This window comes from Rhinolophus hipposideros (genome assembly GCF_964194185.1).
Source record: "Rhinolophus hipposideros genome assembly, chromosome: 1".
Taxonomy (NCBI): domain Eukaryota; kingdom Metazoa; phylum Chordata; class Mammalia; order Chiroptera; family Rhinolophidae; genus Rhinolophus; species Rhinolophus hipposideros.
This window is the reverse complement of record NC_138047.1, coordinates 63663986-63686833: the sequence shown is the minus strand read 5'-3', so window position 1 is coordinate 63686833 and position 22848 is coordinate 63663986. Positions and strand designations below refer to the sequence as shown.

Here is a 22848-nt window from a genome sequence, read left to right as displayed (position 1 = left end):
TTGCGATATGCTACTAAATTGAAAAATATGACTATATGTACTAACTGGAACTGTAGCTTACCCCAGAAAGATTTCCCAGAACCAGTTTTACCAACTGTTTCACGTAGGAAAACGAAGGTGCACAATTGCTGTTCCTGATGTGGGCACTGCAAGCATCCAAGACAGTCCGAACGGAAACCCGAGCGTAAATAACATCCTCACACATTCCAAGCAGTATGCTATTGAGATGATCTCCAAGCTTGATAGGCTGAGTATAAGTAAAGGAGAAGTCATGTTGATAAGTGTGGGTAAATTTTAACATGACGCAAGTCACTCTGCAAATCACGGGAACCATACCAAACACACTTCAAATACTTGAAGGAAATTAATTCCTTCTCTAGTAGTATATATATATATATATATATATATATATATACATATATATATATATATATATATATACATATATATATATATATATATATATATACACACACACATACACACACATATATATATACATTTTACTGCATTTTGCCTTTTTATAGTGTATATATATATAAATATATGTATATATATGCAGAAGACGGTTAATATACATCTCCCTGGATAAGGAGTGTTATAGAAAAACTCTGGGTTTTTCTATATGATAATGAAATAAAATTCATTGCTTATTCTAATATTTTGATAACCAGTTTCTACACACACACACACACACACACACACACACACACACACACCCCATTTGGGGAGAATAAACAATTTCCAGACATAGTGAGAGCTGGTATTCTCTCCAGTTTTTGCATCAAAAAAGGTTATCACTTTCAGTACAAGAATGAATCACCAAAGACATTTACAATCCCTTTTTATCAGTCATTAAATTAGAATAAATAAGTACATTCCCATTTCTCTTGCTATAATTTTGTAAGAGGCTGCTACATCTCACAGACTAAATTGGTGAAACTTGGGTAGTGACTTATAATTCTACGAAAAAAATTTCGTTAATACTCTGTTATTTCACTCTGAGAGTGAATTAAGGTGAACAAATGGCACAGAAATGCCGGTATGTGGAAGAAGTTTTTAAAAAGTGTAAAGTTGTACAAATGTGACAACTGGACTTACTTGGCTCTGAGGTACTTCATGATCAGCTCCCCAGTACAATGTCATTCCAAGAGAATAAATATGGATCTAAAAATAGAATTTTTAAAAAAGTCATTTGATGGTAAAACAAAATAAAACAATTTTGTAAGTACTATTTAGTCATGCTCTTTGGTTCTAAAGAAAGTATTTACATGATTTGTAAAAATCATTAGTTCATAGTTTTTCATAAAAGTGAGAACATAAGAGAAATAAGGCTAGAAATTAGTGGAACAGATCTTTTTGTCCCCCAATTCCCCAGCCCACTCTCTATGAGCAACCATTTTTATTAGTTCTTATTTAAAATTTCTTTATGCAAGCTCAAGCAAATATGTATATCCTTTTCATCTTTTACAAAAGTTTAGAAACTTTAAAACTTACTTGCATTTTTAATTTAACAAGAGAGATATTTCCATATCAATGCTTAGAGAAATTATCCTTTTTTAGTAGTGCATAGAACTCCATTTTTCTGGCTGCAGCAGTTTATTTAGCCAATCTGTTATTAATGGGCAAGTAGGATTTTCCCAAACTTTTGCTATTATAAATAATGTTTCAGCAAACAGTCTTGTGATATGTCGTTTTGTACATACAGGTATTTCTCTTGAAGTGATTCTCTGAGATTATGGATAAAGGGTAAATCATCTGTAGTCTTGATACATATTGTCAGATTCCCCTACATAGAAGTTGTATCATTTTGAGTTTCTACCAGCAACATAGATGTTTTTCACACACCTTGTCCATAGAATGTGTTACAAATATTTGACAATCTGGAAAGGGAGAAATAAATCTCATTGCAGTTTTGAGTACCATTTTTTTTTTTTTTTTTTTTTTACTATGAATGCCTGGGGTGGTAGATGGAAAATGAAGCTGAGTCAAAAAAGATTTTTTTGTGTTGTTTGCTGCTTAAAGACTGTAAAAATAACAGCATATTTTTATGCTAGTAGAACTAACCCAACAGGGAAAACTAGAGCTGCAGGAGAGAGAAGAGATTGTTGGGAGAACACTGTTGGTAGGTAGGAGAAAGTAGATGCTGATGTACAAACAGAGGATTGAGCTTCACAGGAGCACAGACAGTTCATCTGTAGGAAGCAGGAAGAGAAGATGGGGATTTATCACGGGTAATCTGGTACCGTGACCCTGGGAAAAAAATCTCACCTGATTGCTTCTACTTTTTTCCCTGTGAAACAGGAAGCAAGATTATCAGCTGAAAATGAGGACAGTGGAATAAAGGCATTTTACAAACTCTTAAAAAAAAAAAAAGGAAAATGAGGACAGTCAATCTTTTAAGAAATCATTTTCCATTTTCCCCCCGTTATTAAGAGATTCAGGGCTTATATAATACCGTCTGATACCTAGTCATAGAGAAATGTTGTTTTACAGAATACCAAGAAAAATGTTTCCTTTGTCATTTATTCCAAAACAACCTATAGAGTAAAAGTGGGTAATATTTCCACATTTGTTATTCATAAGCTAAGAGTTTCTACTTTTGGTGCAGCCTGAAAAGACACAGGCATATAGAAGAGCAATGATAGCAGACTGTAATTAACTTAATACGATAACACTGACAGCACTGGTTGATAAATGGCAACTGCTGGGTCATAGTCTACATATATGGACATTGTGTAGAAAGAGGTCACGTAAGGAAGGATTATTCAACAACAGGCAAGTATTTGGTCTTCATGTTGTCCTTATCTCTTTATTTAATAAGCAAAAAAGAAGACTACAATGGCTCACATAATCCAACTAACAAACAAATACCTCTATTAAAGATATCAGCAATCCCAGGGCCTAAAGGAATTCAAGCAGCAGAAGTTAAAAAATTGTTTTTGGTTTGCCCCTCACTTCTATTGCTTATATATTTAGCTTCCCAGGGAATTTGTAGTTTTGTGATCTTTGATTATGCCCTATTTGTATCACAGCTCTCTGTACCTATCTGTTCCTGATGGACAGAGGTGATCTCTTAGTACAGTAATATAGCAGGCCTGGATGGTTTCTTAGAGAGGTGAGTGCTGTTTTGTTTTTTAGACCCCACATATAAGTGAGATCATATGGTTTTTGTCTTTCTCTGTCTGACTTATTTCACTTAGGATAACGCCTTCAAGGTCCATTCATGTTGTCACAAATAGCAAGATTTCATTCTTTTACATGGCTAAATAATATTAATATTCTGTTATACATACACCACATTTTATGTATTAATTCATCAATGGATATCTATGTTGTTTTCATATCTTGACTAAATATTCCAGTGTGTGTGTGTGTGTGTGTGTGTGTGTGTGTGTGTGTGTTTCTTTATCCAGTCATCCATTGGACAGTTAGACTGTTTCCAAAAAAGCCATTTGATTTCCTTTTTATTGTGGTAAAAAACATGACATTCAATTTACCATCTTAACCATTTTTAAGTATATCAGTAGTGTTGAGCATATTCACATTGTTGTGTACCAGATCTCTAGAACTTTGTCATCTTGAAGAACTGAAACTCTATACCTATTAAACACTAATTCCTCTTTCCCCCTGTCACCAGCCTTGGGTAACTACCTTGATAATTTTCTGTTTCTATGAATTGACTATTTTACATAGTTCATAGGAGTATAACCATGCAGTACCCATTGCGATTGGCTTATTTGCTCAGCATAATGTCCTTAAGAGTCATCCATGTTGTAGCATGTGACAAGATTTCCTTCCTTTTTAAAGTCTGTATAATATTCCACTGTGTGGATATACCATATTCTCTTTTCCATTCACCCACTGATGGACATTTGGGTTGCTTCCACATCTTGGCCATTGAGAATTATGGTGCCATGCTCTCTTTGAGATACTTGTATGTAAATATCTCTTTTGAGATCCTGCTTTGATCTCAAAATACACACCTAGATTTGATTTGGATACACACCTAGAAGTGAGATTGCTGAGTCACACAGTAATTCTATTTTTGACTTTTTGAGGAACCTCCATACTGTTTTCCATAATGGCTGCAGCACTGTACATTTTTACCAACAGTGTACAAAGGTTCCAATTTCTCTGCAGCTGTTCTTATATTTATTATTTATTTAATATTTATTATTTAATATTTATTATTTTCTGTTCTTCTGACAGTGGTCATCTTAATAGGTGTGAAGTGACATCTCCATGACCCCAGCATTTAAAATTCTCAATTTAATTATGTAACTACATGTTGGACTCAAGCACTGGATAGTCCTGGAGTTTCTTCTTCAGTGACTCACAGAGTGCCAGCATATAACAACCAGACTTGTCAAATTTACTGATGAATGAATGAACGAATGGGAAGGAGGGGAGAAAGAATGGACTAATAAGATTTAACAAAGCGTAAGTATAGTATGGTTAAAGGTATTTGGTCTTTTTCTGACAAGTTCAGTTGAAGCTTCTGCTAAGGTTGGAGAAGTAGATGTACTAGTATGTGCTTCTAAAGATGACCCTCAATTTTCAAGAAGCACAGAGATGGTAGGAGCCATAATTCTTGATATTTAGACTGTGAGTCAGTGGCAATGGACACTTTAACCAATATTCCTTTAGTTTATCAGGAATATAGTATAAATTCCTGGTGCATATCAATACTTTTTTTTATAAAATTTTATTGGGGAAGGGGAACAGGACTTTATTGGTGAACAGTGTGTACTTCCAGGATTTTTTTCCAAGTCAATTTGTTGTCCTTTTAATCTTAGTTGTGGACGGTGCTGTTCAGCTTCAAGTTGTTGTCCTTTCAGTCTTAGTTGTGGAGGGCGCAGCTCAGCTTCAGGTCCAGTTGCCATTGCTAGTTGCAGGGGGCGCAGCCCACTAACCCTTGTGGGAGTCAAACCGGCAACCTTGTGGTTGAGAGCCAGCGCTCCAACTAACTGAGCCATCTGGGAGCTCAGCGGCAGCTCAGCTCAAGGTGCCGTGTTCAATCTTAGTTGCAGGGGGCGCAGCCCACCATCCCTTGTGGGACTCAAGGAATTGAACTGGCGACCTGTGGTTGAGAGCCCACTGGCCCATGTGGGAATTGAACCGGCAGCCTTCGGAGTTAGGAGCACGGAGCTCCAACCGCCTGAGCCACCGAGGAAGTAGATGATTACCCAGTAAAAGGAAAAAGCCAGAGGATTAAAAAGCTTAGTGTGACCTGCATTAACTTGTCTAATTATTTAAGAGGCATGTTATCTTGAAAAGTAAAAATTATAAGGCAGGTAAATGAAAGAGCTTACTTACATAGCGAGTAGAAGGTAAATTTTTCCATGCAATGATATGTATACAGTTTATAAAACAAGTTTCATTGATTGAAGGGAACAATTTCATGGTCAAGATCTTACTAAGCCCTCAACTATTATTTGTTTATTATTTACAATACTGGGCTAGGTAGGCATTGAGTTCTTTGGGTTTCTTTAAGTTTTATATACCGTCAATAGCAACCATTTACTGGGTGCTGGTTAATGGCATATCCTTAACTCATGAAAGTCATGAGATGCAGTTACCATCCTCTTTTTCAAAATATCCATGCCACATTAAAATCAGAATATTAGTATACCCGTCTATTCCTTTGACCTTTGCTTTATGTTTACATTGCAAACAGTAATGGGGTCAAAAAACTTGCCTTTTGTATTCTTTGTATTTAGAATTGCACTGGACTTTTAGGGTAAGCTAGAAGTCCCCATTATTCTAAAAGAAATCAACTTTAGAACAGTAATGGCAATAATCCACCCATCCCATCCATAGTAATAGAGACTTCAATCACTTTCCCAAACATGTGACATAACAGTTGTTCTTAAACACAGGGTTTACTTGTTTGGGTATCTTGACACCTCAGGGCAAACTGGGAGAGCCCTCAGCAAGTCAGAAAAGCACTTGTGCACCTGAGATTTCTACTAAGTGAGATTTCTTACTAAGAGATTTCTTCCTTTTCGTTGTCTTATAGAAAGAATTCATAAACTCCTGTGCAAATTTTGTCATAATTAGAGAAAACTCTCCTGTAATTCAGTAGAACTTTTTAAAACTAAAACATTCATGGCTTTAGTCTATTGCAGTACTTCTTAATTTTTCTGAAGTCACCAGACCCACTTGAGATGGATAAAGTTATAGATACCTGCCCCAAAAGTCCTCAGACACACAAAACGTAGTATGCCATTTCATCGGTTTGTCGATACCCAAAGAAGCTCAATTAAGACCCAGAATTCTCAAGGGTTAAATAATTTGCACATACAACATACTTATTTCCAATGTTTTAATTATTTACCCTCTATCTTTTAAAAGTTCATTATTAAATGAATAACACACAGTGTACAGAATAAAGGCATACTGTTTAAACAATAAAAATGAATAACTATGTATAAACTATCCAGCTTAATAAAACACTACCAGTACCTTTGAATATCTTCATGATATATACAAAACAATGACCAACACTGTATCTATACACTCTGTGGTACACTAAGTCCTTTTCAAATACCTCATGGGAAACTTCTTAGGGCTAATGACTTAAGCATTACCTCTACCTCATAGCATTTATCTCCTTTCATGGTTGTTTGTGCCTCCCAACATTCTTAAGCAGCTCATGGAATATAAAATGTAAACTTAAACCTGGATTCTCTACCAATTCTTGTCAGTTTTTTTTTCAGATACATAACAATGGCTCAAATCAAAGTACCTTCCTCTAGCTTAATCAATACACACACATTCATTCATTCATTCATTCATTCATTCATTCTCTGTCTGTCTCTCTCTCTCTCTCTCAACCCACCCCCCCACCCCCCTTCTTTCTCTGTCTACCTTTCTGTAGGGGGAAACATTGTTACTGTCAGTGAAGGATAAATTAGCACAATTCCTTTAGATGGCAATTATTCAATGTATAGCAAAATTTAAGATCCACATACTTTTTGATTTAACAACTTTACTTTTAGGAAATTATTAGGTTAATTTTCATAATTCTGTGGAATGTTATATAGGAAATGATATTCCTTGCCAATACTGAATTCTCCAAAGTTCTACATATAAGCTCTCACAGCCTGCTACATACACAATACACATTTGTTCCAATTTTTTTTCATAGCCTTGACAATGAAATTAGATCTTCTGATGTCAATAACATCACCATCCTCAGACTAAATATTTCTGTCATAAACTTTTCCTTCTTCATTGTTCCTTCAAATGAATTGTCAAACTCGGTCTGCTTTGCTTTCACTGTATACTGTATTCAGTTATTTTCCCCAAATTATTAAGCTCTCCAGTTATATTCCTACACCATCTTTCATCTCACCTAGTAATCTGCTTTTGTCAAAGTTACGGTCTGAAATCACAAATCTCATTGTGTCATTCTCTTAAAAATATGACAGATCCCCATTGCCTGACAATAGTCTCACGTTCTGGCATTCAAAATCTTCTCCAGCATGAACTGTAGCTTCCCTTTCTTTCCCTAACCACCGGTTTCCAGGTAGCTAATGCTCTAGCCTAGTTGGTCTAGCCAAACATTCCCCCATCCTAGTGGACAATTTCTTACCTACCATTCCACATACTAATAACCCTGTGTGAAATGCTCATTTCTACTTTGCGAAATTCTACTCATTTTACAAAGCTCAACATAAATGCTACCTTCTCTGTAATATTGTTCCACACTAAAATTAAATGTTCCTCTTCTAGACTCCCCAAATATTTTATACCTCTGTATATAGTATTGACTTCTTTCTGTCATATACTAAAGATTGTCATATACATGCTGATCAGGATTAATTTTCTAGTTATTTTTGTATCTTCCTTATGAGCACAATGCTTTATACACAGCAGGCATTTAGTAAGTATTTGTAAGCATCAATTAATAATGGCTCACATTTTTTCATATCTTTTCTTAGATCCACACGTTTTTATAGGACTTTGAATTATTAAATAAAATAAATATGAACGATCATTTTAAATTCAATGCATTTTTTTCAAGCAAAAAAGACGGAACAGTTACCTTTTCAACATCTGAGAGGGAAGTGAGTGACTGACTTTGAAGAACCTCTGGTGCAGTGAATGCTCGAAGATCCTGATTGGAAATATTTTCATCTGTAAATGACACGCTACCAGATGGCAGTAACAGCAGAGACCACGGAGAAATGATGAAGCCCAGGGCAGCAGGATCAGCGATGCTTACTGGTTTGTAACCACACAGAATAAAAAGGAAAAGGGAAAGAGAACTGCTTAGAATTATAATCTGAGGAACTAGACTTAAATGAGTATCCAAGCCCATTCATACCTGTGGTGAGTGTGCAATTACATACATTAAATCAACATGCTACGAAAGACGGTTTCATACATCTACGACTGTTAGCTTTATTAATAACAATGTGTTCATTTGGCTTCATCTTTCAAAACCTAGATGGTAGATCTTAGAAGCTGTAGTGAAACACACACACACACACACACACACACACACACACGCGCGCGCGCGGATAATGATCAGTAGTTCTTAAACTACTGGGGGGGCGCATGGATTCCTTTGAGAATCTGGTGAAAACTATGATCTTTCTTTCAATAAAACTGCCTATAAAAATAAAACTCTGTATACAAAAGGGGATTGTGTATCTTTTCATAGCCCGTTTATGAACTCCAGGTGAAGATTCCCTGATTTAGACTGTAGTGCTCTGAAACTGATAGAAAATAATTCCTTTTGATAATTCATCAGATTTGGAATTAGTAAAATTTCCAACTACAGTGAAAGTCATTTTTGTGTGTGTGTCAAAAGATATATTTGTCTGAACTTGGATTTGTCTTGTTTGCATGCACTCATTATTTCACTAGAAATTCAGGCAGCTTCTATGTTGTCAAATGAGATCACTGGGGTCTCTGATTTTATTCTGTTTGCCTGTATGGGTGCCGAAGAGCTCACATTTAATTAAGAGTATTAAAAAAATTCCTTAAGATCTCAGCAGTTCTCCTTCCAAAAGTAAAGCTATATACATTACACTCAACAAAACAGACTTATTAGAGGGAACTTTGTTTTGTCCCCCATTTCAAAAAGAAGTTAATATAGGTTTTAAGGTAAATGCTAAGTGAATTGGATTATAGACTCTGGAAACTGCTATAGAAGAGTCAAAATAGGCCTGTGACTGCCAAGGCCATTATTATTCAATCTGAATGGGCTATACTCATATCTCTCTAAGTCAAATCCTAAGAAATTAACAAAAGTCTATGGAACAGTTTATCAAACACACAGTATTTATGTGTTTCTGAAAACTACTTTTATTAGAACCAATTCATCCATCCTTTATGACTTTTTAACCTCTACCTAAGACCAAGATTCTGATCATCAGAATTTGATTTCTATTAATAAAAAGTAAATTGTTAACATTCATTCCTCCTTTGAAGACTAAAAAACCAACTATACTTTCTCCTGCATTTTTTTCTCCTGTATTTTTATGAATCTGAAACATGTCTAATATAACTGTGTCTAAGAAAAAAAGTGTTTAAATGCATCTTTTAATCAGTCAGCCTATGTGATGTTGCAGTGAAGCTGAGTTACAGACCAGTGGTTTTCACAATACGACCTATCCACACATCAGGCTGCTAAAAACATGGCTCACAATTCTTATGGCAAAATATGTTTCAATGGAACAGACTGTTGAAGGTGAAAGCAATCGCTAATTGCTTATCACTCTGAAATTACTAAGAAATTTATTCGCTTACTTACCAGCACAACCAAAGTCAGCAAAACTACAATTGTATCTTTTAACTTTTGCTTTATACAGCAGGTTTTTGTTTGTATTTGTTTTTACTGCACATCTACAGTACACCACAATCTAAGCACTATACATATGCAGACATAATCTTCCCAACATTACAGGTCATTTGCTCATAGAGTCTATAGTACTATTGGGGAGATAAAATATATACATAAATAAATTGTATACAAAAATAAATACAAGATAGAAAGTATAGAGCAACAGAGCAACAGAGAATACAAAACGGATTCAGAAGACAGAAAAGGGATTCAACTACAGAGAAGAGAATTAATTTCTTTTTTTATATGTGGCCCTTTAGATGAGTAAGATTTGACCAGGGTTTCAAAGGGGAGATTCCAAAAGAAACAAACAGCCAAAGCAAGGGCATGTGGACAGGAAATTATTAAATTTGTACATGAAACAGCAGAAATTTCGGACAGAGGAATGGTAGAGGACAGTAAGAAACAGAATTACTAAGGTGGGTCACATGCTTGTTGAAAGCAGAATTACTAAGGTGGGTTATATGCTTGTTGAAACACACACACACACACACACACACACACACACACACACACACACACACACACACACACACCACACTCCCCACAGAAAAGACGCAAATTATTTTAATTGTTTTCAAGTGTGATTTTGAAATGTCTTGCAATAAAGCTAACGCAGCTGTGACAACAAACTACATTGCTGTCAAATTCCCCAAACACACACATGACACTTAAGTACTAGATTCTTTAGAAAACAGTCAAACCACAAGATATATTTTTAAATAATTGTAAAGTGCTATGCAAACATACAAGTGAGGAAATGTAGAATCATGGCTAGAATCAGTCTAATTCAATCTCATCATCTAACTACAAGGAATTTAAAGCAAGTATATTCAAAATCCTTCAAAGAATACTAACAAAAGAATATTTAAAAATGGAACTCCAGAAGCTTGTAATTTTATGTCCTATAATGTTTTAGTTGTGTGATGATTATCCTGCAGAATGCTATTATGAGAGTAAATCTGATGTGAACTGATTATAGCAGTCAAATCATTCTATTTTTAGACTTGACCAACATTCCACAGAAAAAGTTGCTTAAACAGAATTTCAAACAGCTAGTGGCAGTTAGAAATAAACAGAAATTTGATATGCAAAGAAACATCTTAGAGCTTCTTTTCAATTTTCCCTTAAACTAAAACCTATCTCCACACTTTTTTTTCCTGAGAGATCTTGCCATTTCCTTTAAATTGTCCCCTTCATTTCTTTTTCTGGCCTTCGAATCATGGTATAAAAATGAGGGAAATGATCAGAACTGGGTAACAAATATGATAAAGGAACACTAATCCAAAGTATCAGGAAATCATCTAAAGAGTTAGAACAACGACCCTATATTGACCTGAAAAATCCCTTTGACTATTTAGGCACATATAGAGAAATGGTAGTCTTCCCATTTTATTTGTGTTTTAGCGTTCTTTGCAAAAATCTATGCAGAGGCAACTGTTCCAAACTCCAAAGGACTTGAAGTTACAATATAACACAGAAGTCTCTCAAAAATTCCTTTCATATGTGCATAAAAATATATACATTGTTAAATCAATTATCTGATATAACAATGTACAAAAAGTAAGTGGTTGAGCATATTTCCCCTGTATTGTAACATTTTCTTGATAGTAAATCTTTGTGATAAATTATTTAAGGCTCACTGGAAATTACAGTACATGCTACAGATTGATTCCCAATTAAAATTTTATTAATGCCTCCTAAGTTTTGTTACTACTTTTAAGAACTTTACTTTTTCTAATATGAAACAGAATAGCAACCCCTTTTTGATAATAAAACTGTGTAGATGGTTGGAATTAAGACATCCATATGATGTAAACTGATAATGATAGTCTCTTCAAAGACATTTTACATTATGTAAATTTTCTTGATATAGCCAATCATTCAACAGCATTTCATAAACTCCCATAAGCCTTTGGTCCTCAAGAACTTATGTTCTGGTGTAGCAGGTCCCAGACCTTGCTAATCATACAAATCTCTAAACTCTGATTTAGAGATTTGCAAAGATATTAAACTGTCAGCTTCACTTCATTCCTTTTAATATCTGACTTCATTAATTTAGTATGTAGTCTCATTTAATTAAGAGAGGCAGTATCGTACAACGGTTAGAAGTACAGACTGAACCCAGGGTCCCTGCATTCAAATTCCTAGGCTTGACATTTATAACTTATACTACAATCTTAAGTAAGTTAGCTTCTCTGTGCCTCAATTTACTCTTCTATAAAAATAGTTCTTACACCACACCTAAGATTGTTATAAGGATTAATGGAAAAAGCACTTAGAACTGTTCCTGGCACACCGTATGTAAGTGCCATACAAAAGTGACAGCTATTACTATTTAATAAAACTTTTCTCTAAAGATACCAGATGTACACAATACACCAAATAAAAGTCACTGCTTAAGTTAATCCTCAGTCACTTACTTAGCATTTATCCCCCAATGGAAGACAAGGAGCATACAATACATAACAAACACTGTAAGTTTCAGAATATTAGATCAAATTTTCGAACTACTCTATTTTAAATCTCCAGGAATTTTTTTTGGGGTGGAAGCATCTCTTACCCAGAAGTCATAAATACAGATGATTTAATGTACAAAGTATCCTGAAATAGTACTAATTTTTCTTCTCTAATTCTTGGGTAATATATCTTCCCTAAGTGTTCTATTTATTAAGTGGTATTCCTAGTTAGAAAAATTGGGTTAAAATTTTCTAATCAAGCCAATTAATGAGTACTTATTGAGTAACTAACTACACCTATGAAATAGTAAAAAAACAAAATAAATGAACAAATAGAAACAGTTACAGAGAACAAACTGATGGTTGCCAGACAGAAGGGGCAGGGTGAAAAAGGTGAAGGGATTAAGAAATACAAATTGGTAGTTACAAAATAGTCATGGGGATGTAGAGTACATCATAGAGAATATAGTCAGTAATATAGTAATAATTATATATGGTGCCAGGTGGGTACTAGACTTATTGGGGGATGACTTCATAAATTATATAAGTGTCTAACCACTATACTGTACACCTGTAACTAACATAAAATAATACTGAAGGTCGACTGTAATTGAAAAATAAAAATTAAAAAAAGTAAAAATCTTAACTTGTTACTAAATTATTCAAGGCATAAAGCCACCTCTTAGTTTCTATATTTGAGAAAAAAGAGTGAATTAATTGTAAAGCATTTTCTTTAAAAACCTTAGTTATATGTGAAAAACAATCTTAGAATGTTGAGTAAAAGAAAGCAGACACAAAAGAGTTGATCCTCTTTTTGTATGATCCTATCTGTATGATGTTTAAAATCAAGCAAAACTTAATCTATGTGACACATCATAATGATTGCTGTTGGTAACCCAGAATTGACTGACTACAAAGGAGCATGAGGGAGCCTTCGTGGGTGCTGGAAATGTTCGAGAACCCAGTGGTTGTGATGGTGGTGGGGATGTGGGTGTATACACTCATAAACTTCATCAGGCTGTACAATTAAGAATAAAGCTCTTTACTGTACACATTATACCTCAATATTTTTTAAAAATCCCTATCAATACATAAAGTAAAACAATAAATATAGTGAGTAAAATTACATGTATCAGCAAGTATGGAGCTAGGTAGCATGACCTGTAGCAACTTTCCCTTCTAAATGTTTATAATTTTAAATTTATAAAATGGTCTGTTTGTAACATCTAGCGCCAAAATAATTTCAAATTAAAACACAGAGTATTGACTGGGTATTATTGGTGGGACAGGAGAGGTTTACTCTAAGTGCTTCATCTACTTGTTACACAGCCCATATTATTCATTTTAAGAATGCTAGATATTAAATTAATTTCATGTTTTATAGTGTGTTTCCAGGGAACAAATAGGGCAATTTTATCAGTTCAAACACATTTAACTTGAAGGACCAGTTAATTCTGGCCTTGTGAATGCAGGGCAAGATGCAGCGTGTCAGAGACAACTGATGTACCCTGTTAATCAACAAAATTATGATTGTAGATAATTAGGAATGTAATGTAGTCTCGTTAGGTTTTGGTCTTTTAAAAGCTGCATCGACTGTACAAATATTTACGCAAAAGCTTTTAATCCATAAAAACTTTCTATATTTCCTATAAAGACTTAAAGAAACAAATCAGGAATTAAATTTGAAGTTCAGTGCTTTGTCTTCCTTCTCACGCATTTAGTTACTTATTTTCCCGTGGTTCCACCCGATTGGAAGTTCTATATTTTCCCTCTTTTGGTTTTGTGATTATTCTTACCCATTTTAAGAATATTTGACTATGCTAACTCTAAAGTCAAAATCCCTACCATTCTCATGGACAAAATCAAACCCTTAAACTGTTCTAAATCCTATCATTTGCGTCAGTCTAAATGTTCTTTTATTTATAATTTTGAAGTTGACATCATTATTAATGTTTTATTCAGCTAACGTGCTTGTTTAGATTTACCACGATGTTGATTAATTCTTTTGCTTATCTTTCCTTCTTGAAGCTTTCTTCCTCCTTCTGGGTTAAATTTCCTTCTCCCTGAAATATATCTCTTAGTAATTTCTTCAATGAGGGTTTCCTTGAGGGTGATTACTCTGTTTTCATAAAAAAATGTGATTGTTTTGACCTTTCTCTTGCAAGACAATTGAGCAAGACATCAAATTCTGTCTGCACATTCCAATGCATAGCCATTAACCACATGTGGCTTTTGAGAACTTGAAATATGGCTAAATATAACTGAGGAATTGAATTTTAAATTTATCTTAAATTTTAAAATGAATACTTAATCAGTTATTGGAAAACTTTTAAATATGCTTGGAACAACTTGAGTATATAAATCTACTTTTTCATCTGTATATTTTATGAAATCTAAATATGTTTTGATTAAATTTAGAGTCTGGATCAAGATGCACTGTTACTGTAAAATAGATTTTGACTTAGTACAAAAGGGTGCACACGTTACTAATACTTTTTTATATTGATTACACATTGAAACATTTTTAACACATTAATTAAATGTTAAAATTAATTTCATCAGTTTTTTTTAAATCTTTTTAATGTGGCTACTAGATAATTTTAAACTATATATCTGATACCCATATTTATACTAGACAGACAGTATGGTTCTAGGTTGAGCAATATTCTTTGATGATTTTTCTTTTTCTTTTAAAAATGATTATGAAGCATTCTTGTAGTGGTTTTAAGATGAAATTTTATCAAGTTCTGATTCTACTGTTGCTGTTAAGAAGTCTGCTATTAGCTCTGGTTTCCTTGGTAAATAATCCATCGTTTTTTGATTGCTTTAAAAATCTTCTCTTTATTTTTTTCTGTACTTCTAATCCCACAAATCTAAGTGTGGATATACTTTTATTTACTTTGTAACTTCAGTTTCTAGAATCTGAGAATCTATGTACTTCAGCAATTGTAAAACATTACCTACCATTATATTTTCATTCACTGTTCTGTCCCCATTCTCTCTAGTTTTCCTTCTGGAACTCACATTAGAGATATGTTGGACTTCTCATTCAATTCTCCATGAACCTGAACTCCCTTACATTTTTAATATCCAGGTGATCTCCTCAGCGCTATTGTCCAATTTACTAATTTTCTCTTTAAAAAGAAAAGAGAATCTGTGTAATCTGTTAAGATGTCCATTGAGGTTGTAAACTTCGTCACTATATACTGCGTTTCTAGAAGTTTTATTTCATTTTTCCCCCCATTCTGCCTGTATTAATTTGTTAGGGCTGCCATTACAAATACCATAGACTGGGTGGTTTCAACAACACAAATTTATTTTCGCACAATTTTGCAATCTAGAAATCCAAGATCAAGGAGCGAGGAAGGGTTGGTTTTTTCCAAGGCCCCTCTTCTTGGCTTGTAAGTGGCCGTTTTCTTTCTCCCTGTGTCTTCACATGGACTTCCCTCTCTGTATCTGTCCTAATTTCCTCTTTTTATCCTTTAAGGACACAGGTCACAATGGATTAGGGCCTACCCTAATAACCTAATTTTAACTTAACTACTTCTTTAAAGACCTTTTCTCCAAATAGTCATGTTCTGAGGTACTGGGAGTTAGGATTTCAACATAGGAATGTTAAAAGACACAATTTAGCCTATAACACTATTTAAAAAATCTTCAGTGTCTTGAATTTTTCTTATTTTCTTCATCTATATCAAGTCATTTTAATATACTAAATTCAATATACTAATTTAAACATACTAAGATGATTCTACTATTAGAATTAGCTGATATTTTTTTAAAGGTGGAGAATCTACGGTTATTTGATTAAAAATAGGAAACTGAATCTCTTGCTCAAGAAAGTCAGGTTAAGCATTTGATTGGAAAACATTTTCTTTTAAAAACAGTTTTAAATTAATAAGGGAAAAGGTCAAGCTCTAAATTTAAAAACTAAACAATTTTTGAAAAATATGTGATCTATTTTTAAAAGTAGCTTTACTAAGGCAAAACTGATATACAACCACTGCACACACTGAAAGAGTACAGTCTGAAGTTCTGACATCGTGTAACTACGTATTACCACAATCAAGGCAATAAACATATCCATCACCCACACATTTCCTCATACACTTTTGTAATCCTGCTTCCTAGCTCTCGTTTACCTCTCATCCCCAAGCAATCACTGATCTGCTTCATCAATACAGTCTAGTTTGCATTTTTTAGAATTTTAGATTAGAATCATCCAATAGGTATTATTTCTATCTTATTTCCTTCACTGCACAATTCATTATTTTGAAATTAATTCATGGTGCTGCATTTGTCAATAGTTCAGTCCTTATTATTGCTGTGTAGTGTTTCATTATATGGATGTACCACAGTTTGTTTACACATTCAATGCGTTAATAAACATTTGGTTTGTTTACAGCTGCAAATAAAGCTGCTATGAAGATTCATGCACAAGCCTGTGTATGGACACATATTTCCATTTCTTTTGGGTAGTTACCTAGGAGTGCAGATGGTAGGTATATATTTAACTTTTTAAGAAACTGTTAAACATTTTCCAAAATGTAAAATTGTACCGTTTTACATTCTCACTAGCAATGTACGAATATAACAGTTCCACTTGCCCCAAGTCCTTGTTAACTCTTGGTACGGTCAGTCTTTTAAATTTTATGCATTCTAATTGATGTATACTAGTATATCTGTGGTTTTCATTTGCATCTTCTTGATGATTAATGATGTGAGGATTTTGTATTTCCCCGATGACTAATAACTTTGTTAGTATTTGTAATCTGAAACTGTGTATCTTCTTTGGTGAAGTATGTGTTCAAATCTTTTCCCCAATTTTGGGGTATCGTCTGTTTCTCACTACTGAGTTTTGAGAGTTCTTTATATATTCAGGATACAAGTCCTTCATTGTTATACGAGTTTCTAAGTATTTTCTCCCACCCTTTGACTCCACTTTTCATTCTCTTCACAACGTGTTTAGAAGAGTTTAATTCTGATAAAGTTCAGTTTATAATTTTTTTTCTTTTATAAATCAAGCATTTGGTATCATATCTAAGAACTCTTTCCCTAACCTAGGGTCACAATTATGGTCTCCTATGCTTTCTTCTAGAACGTTTATAATTTTAAGATCTATGACCTATTTTGATTCAGTTTTCATACGTGGTATGAGGTAAGAGTCAAAGTTGATTTTCTTTTTTTTGTATGTAGATATCCAATTGTTACATCACCATTCAGTTCTACAGGCTTTTTTACAGATTCCACCAAATTTTCTATATAGACATTCATGTCATTTTCCAATAAATACAGTTTCACCGCTTTCTTTCTAAACTGGATTCCTTAATTTCTTTTTCTTGCCTTACTACACTAATTAGAACTTTAGTACTATCTTGAATATAAGTAATGAGAGCAGATATCCTTATTCTGATTTTAGGGGGAATGAGTCAATGTTTCACTATTAAGTATGAGTTAGCTGTAAGTTTTTTGTATGTGCCCTTTATCAGGTTGATTATAGTTCCTTTTTATTGGCAGGTTTTCTTTTTTTAAGTCAGGAAAGGATGTTGGATTTTATCAACTGTTTTTTCATCTACTGAGATGATTATACAGTTCTGCTTCTATTTAGTTTATAAAAATGTGAATTATACTGATTGATTCGTGAATGTTAAACTAATCTTGTACTCCTAGGACCTATATATTATTACTTTATATATTGTTGGATTCAATTTGTTAAAAATTTGTTAAGAATTGTTCATCAATGTTCATAAGGTATATTGGTCTATAGCTCTCCAATGTCTTTGTTTGGTTTTGGTATTATAGTAATGTTGGCCTCACATAATTAATTAGGAAGTATTTCCTCCTTTTTAATCTTCTTCAAGCATTTAATAGAGAATTGCTGTTATTTCTTCTTTAAATTTAAAAAATTCCATAGTGAAGCAATATGGGCCTGGAATTTTCTTCATGGGACATTTTAAACGATATATTCAATCATCTTAACGTACGTAGGACAATTCAGGTTGTCTGCTTTTTCTTGAGTGAGCTTTTAGTAGTTTGTGTCTTTTCAGGAGTCCATTTCATGTAAGTTAAAGTTTTCCAACAAATTTATTGATAATTTTTCCTTATTATTTGTTTAACATCTGTAGAACACGAAGTGATGTAACTTTTACCATCTGATATTTTTCTAAACATCAAGTTGCTATGTTCATAGGAGAGCTATCAATTTTAAAATTTTATTGTCATGTATACATAGTGATTTTACAGCTCTAAATAGGTATTGCTGATAAATACTTACTTTAAAATAGTTATGTTATTTCTGTTCTGCCAATATTAATTCTTATAAGTCATTTAAACTGGACCTTGTTTCCTTATCTGTAAAAATGATTAAGTAGGTGAAATGGAATAAGATAATTCCAGCTCAAACTGTTTAATTCCATAAATAAAAATATATATGTATGTGTTGTTTTTACTTTACATATTTTTTACATGTTTTTTTCCCCTTCCCATCGCAAGGATATCTCCCTGAAAGTATTTATTCAATGAAAGCAATTCTGTAAAACAAAAACAGGAAGAACTTAATTCTGCTGGTATTTCACTTAATTCTGCTAATAAAGTAATACATCATGTATTCTTTAGTAAGACTGCTTTTTAAACAGGTGCCTACAAATTCGAAGTTTTAAATACTTTTTAATGAGTGAAAAGCAGAGAAGTTTATCTGACATTTGCCCCAGCTATCTGTAGTAATTTGTGGTTTTCACTCATGCATATAACAAGCAAACCTTTATAATGAAATATAGCCAAAGGATTCCATATGCCCTGCTCGCTGCAACTATATCCAAATTTGTTTTCCAAAAACAGTAAGACATGTGACATGGCCTTCTGAATTTTCCCAGGACACTTGCTGGTAACTCTTTGAAATTTTTTATTTAGACAATGAATTTTGTTTGTTTCTTTAGCAGTTCTCTTTATCGAAATTCTGTATTCTATTTTCTTTGTGTTTAATTTACTAATTTCATTATTATTTTATTTATTAAACAGGGAACCAGAAATGACTACACATAAAGGGATTTATATGAGATTTATATCCTTGCCTAAACACAGAAGATTGGGTCTTTTCTCTCACTAGTTCTGAAGAGGAAATTTTCAAAACAACCACTCTAGTATCTTAAAATCCCAAACATTCAAAAGATCTATTTTTCTGCAAAGAGCAACAGTTCTATAACTTAAAAAAAAAAAAATTAAAAAAAAATCACTCTTTTGGGCAACTATTGTAATTATAAGCTACTTTCTCCAAAGGAGCAATAATTTCACTTCTAAAGATTATCTAGAATGTACATGACAATGGAATTGTTTTTTATTATCTAGGACCGCTGAGCCCATGCATGAGTTCATCCATGATATAAAAAGCTAAAATGTTAAATGTGTGTTTTTCTCTGACATAAGCTATGCTTTCTAATCAGTTAATAAGATGGACTGAGAAACATATAATTAAGAAGGGAGGATCCCTAATGAAATTCCTCCAGAATTTTTATTTCAATGGCCACATTTAATTTTCAAATTAATAAATAGTATCTCCTCAGCTGGCCAAAAAAGTAAAATCCAGCTATCTACTATTTGTAAGAAACACCTAAGTTACAACACATAATTTGAAAATGAAGGAGGAAAGATATTCTAGGTAAATGGCAAGGAAAAAGAAGCAGAGATGGCAATGTTGAAAACAGACTAGGCAGAATGCTTAAGTTATACCTTAGAAACAGAACATACATTCTTTCCAAATGCCCACAGATTATCTACAAAAACAGACCATGTACAAGGCCACAAGTAAATCTCAAAAAAACTCTAAAAAGTAGTCACACAGACTATACATTTTAATAACCACAAGACAATAAAACTAAGAAACTTATAACAAAGAAAACCAATCAATATCACCACAATCATCTAAATGTTTGGAATTATGTATTTAAAACAGTTTTAAATTTTTCCTCTTCTGAGGAGAAACTCATTTGAATATGATGTCTTTCAACAAAGTCATGCTTAGGTAGCATTATTCTATGAATAACTACAACAATTTACTTAAAAAAGGCTGAAAGACTTAGATTACTAGGAGGCTCAAAAAGATGAAGAAATAGATTAATTTTCTTGACTTGAGTTCAATAACTCTCTGGTAGAAATGCTTATTTCCAGCCTTTTACTCATAGGAATATCAACTTTCACTTAAAAACTAAAAAAGACACAGGAGCAACATACAAGTTGAAAAAGAAAGGAGGAAAAGCCATCCATAAGAACTAAAACAAAGGTTTGTATAACAGACACAGGAAGATAAAACCGAGAGGAAAACACATTTTAGAAAACCAAACTTCTTGGAGACCACTGTATTTTACCTACTTTTCCCCACTAACAATCCTGCCTTATTCATAAGGGTAGAGAACCAAGATCAACACCATTCATCCACAAAACAAGCAAATATAGGTATCCCCTGCTTTTCGAAAGTCTGCTTTACTCCACGTGGCTTTTTAAAAATATCTACATTAATATTTGTTTTCTGCTAACTAAAATCCAAAGAGGATTTTCGCTTTTACAAAAAAAGGCAAAAAGCGAAAATAGTATGTAGTGTTTGTTTTGCAGGGAGCCATTATAGAGGCAGTGCACCAGAGGCAAAGAAAGTGGCACCGCCAAGCTCCTTTCCTGGAAGCACACTCAGCATCTCAGCATCAAGCTGCCATAGCTTGGAACTGTGTCTGTGAGTGCTTTATCTCCATTTATTTTGTGTATCCGTTACAAAAATGTACCCTAAGTTATCAGCAAAGCCTGAGAGAGTTTATAAAAGTGTTACGTTTAGCATAAAACTAGATGTACCTAAATGTATCTGGTGTGATTTGGTAGATTATTTGGGCGGGGGGGGGGGGCCTGGGAACACTCAAAAATTTTTCCACATAAATGAATGGCAATTACTTCTTCGATTTACACCATTTCAGCTTAACGAAAAGTTTCATAGGAATGCTTTACTTTCGGATAGCAGGGCAACCTGTAAGTTTTAAAAATTTCAGTTTGTTACAAGAGTAAGGAGAAAAACCTGTGGCAAAAGGACATTGCACTATCAAATACAAGAAACGAAAAACCACAGACTTCAGATAAACTAAATCAAATGAATAGCAATTTCCAATTGGCAAGCATAATAGTTGGTAATCTCTAGACTGCCAAAGGACCCAAATTCAATTTCTCTGTATGACTGAGGTTACTCAGTGAACTCCTACTATCCTCAGAACCTCATCCATTTCTGTTATGTTTATTGTGCCTGATGTAGTCATTCAAATCAGTTATAAAGATTGATTCTTCCCTTAGATGAAGTCTGGTTTCTTTACCTACTGTTCTAAATAGGTGTTGATCCTGTGGAATGAATGGCACACATCATCTTTAGGTGGAGCTTTTCAGCATGATATCACATGTTTTTGGACCACCAAAGGGTGACTCTCACTTTTCCAGCTCCAAAATGCCACACAACCATTTGGGGCAATGACTACATCCACAGAGAGGCACCAAACCAGTTATTCAGTATACATTATCCCAATTTAGATGTACAAGAATGCACATATTATTCTCTCTGCCAGGAAGGCTTTTTCCTCCCTCTTAGCTGGTTAACTTCTCCTCGTTCAGGTCTTAGCTTGTGGGTGACTTATGCAGGGAGGCCTTCCTTTTTTTCCTTCCCGATGACCACATCAAATCTTCTTATTATGGGTTCTCAGAGTCACTGAATCCCCTCCTTTGTAGCCCTTGTCATGGTTGAAGTTTTTACAATTGTTTACGTAAATATTTTGTTAATGTCTATTTTCTACACTGGACTGCGAGTTCCCGACAGACAGGGAATGTTTTCGGTTTTCATCATCATTATATTTTCAGTCCCTAGCACAGTACTAGTATTAGGGCATATACATGTTCAAATAAAGGTAGACACAATCTGAGCTATTTTAGCCCTAAGAGAGGTAAGAAAAGCATTCCTCTATACTCTGCTCCTTTATCTGTTTTCAGCTACTCAATACTCAAATTAAAAAAAGGCTTACCTTTCCTGAATAATTCTTGGAGACTTTCAGCACTTTGATTTAATACAGCCCATATTTCTTCCTCCTGCAGTGGTCCACCCCGAACCTCCAGCGCCTCAGCTAGTGACACGTGCATATTACCTAGGAAACAAAGATAACAGATGGTCTGCACATCAACAGCTTCACTGCACTTGCAGTAGTGAAAGTTCTACATCAGCGATAAGGGACTAGGAGGTTCCTGTCTACCCTCAATATGGTCTCCAATCTAAATACTTAAAAACTCGTAGAGGGTGAAGGAGTTGGAGGGAAAAACCCTGAAACCACCCCTTGCCCTAGCACAATAAGGACAACCACAGAGACAGAACCGCAGAATAGTGGTGCTGACTACTTCATGTGAGGAGACGGAGACCGCAAGGTCCTGGGAGGCCAGAGTGCAGATGATGAAGTCCAAACAGTCAGACTATACTGAAGGCCTTCAGATTATCGTTCCAGGTTTCATCCTATCCATCCAAAT

General features: G+C 34.1%; 1 protein-coding gene across 6 annotated transcripts in view; it reads right to left on the bottom strand.

Moving 5' to 3' along the window:
- The window catches only part of PTPN13 (protein tyrosine phosphatase non-receptor type 13), a 173107-nt gene that overhangs the window by 107600 nt on the left and 42659 nt on the right, over positions 1-22848 (bottom strand). For all 6 annotated transcript variants that reach the window (XM_081050073.1, XM_081050075.1, XM_081050076.1 and 3 more), the window contains exons 2-5: positions 22356-22475; positions 8054-8232; positions 1102-1167; positions 62-247 (exon numbers count right to left, since the gene is read on the bottom strand). In XM_081050073.1, coding sequence (XP_080906199.1) covers positions 62-247; positions 1102-1167; positions 8054-8232; positions 22356-22470 — 546 coding nt within the window. In that variant the 5' untranslated portion in view covers positions 22471-22475. The remainder of the gene's footprint in view (positions 1-61; positions 248-1101; positions 1168-8053; positions 8233-22355; positions 22476-22848) is intronic.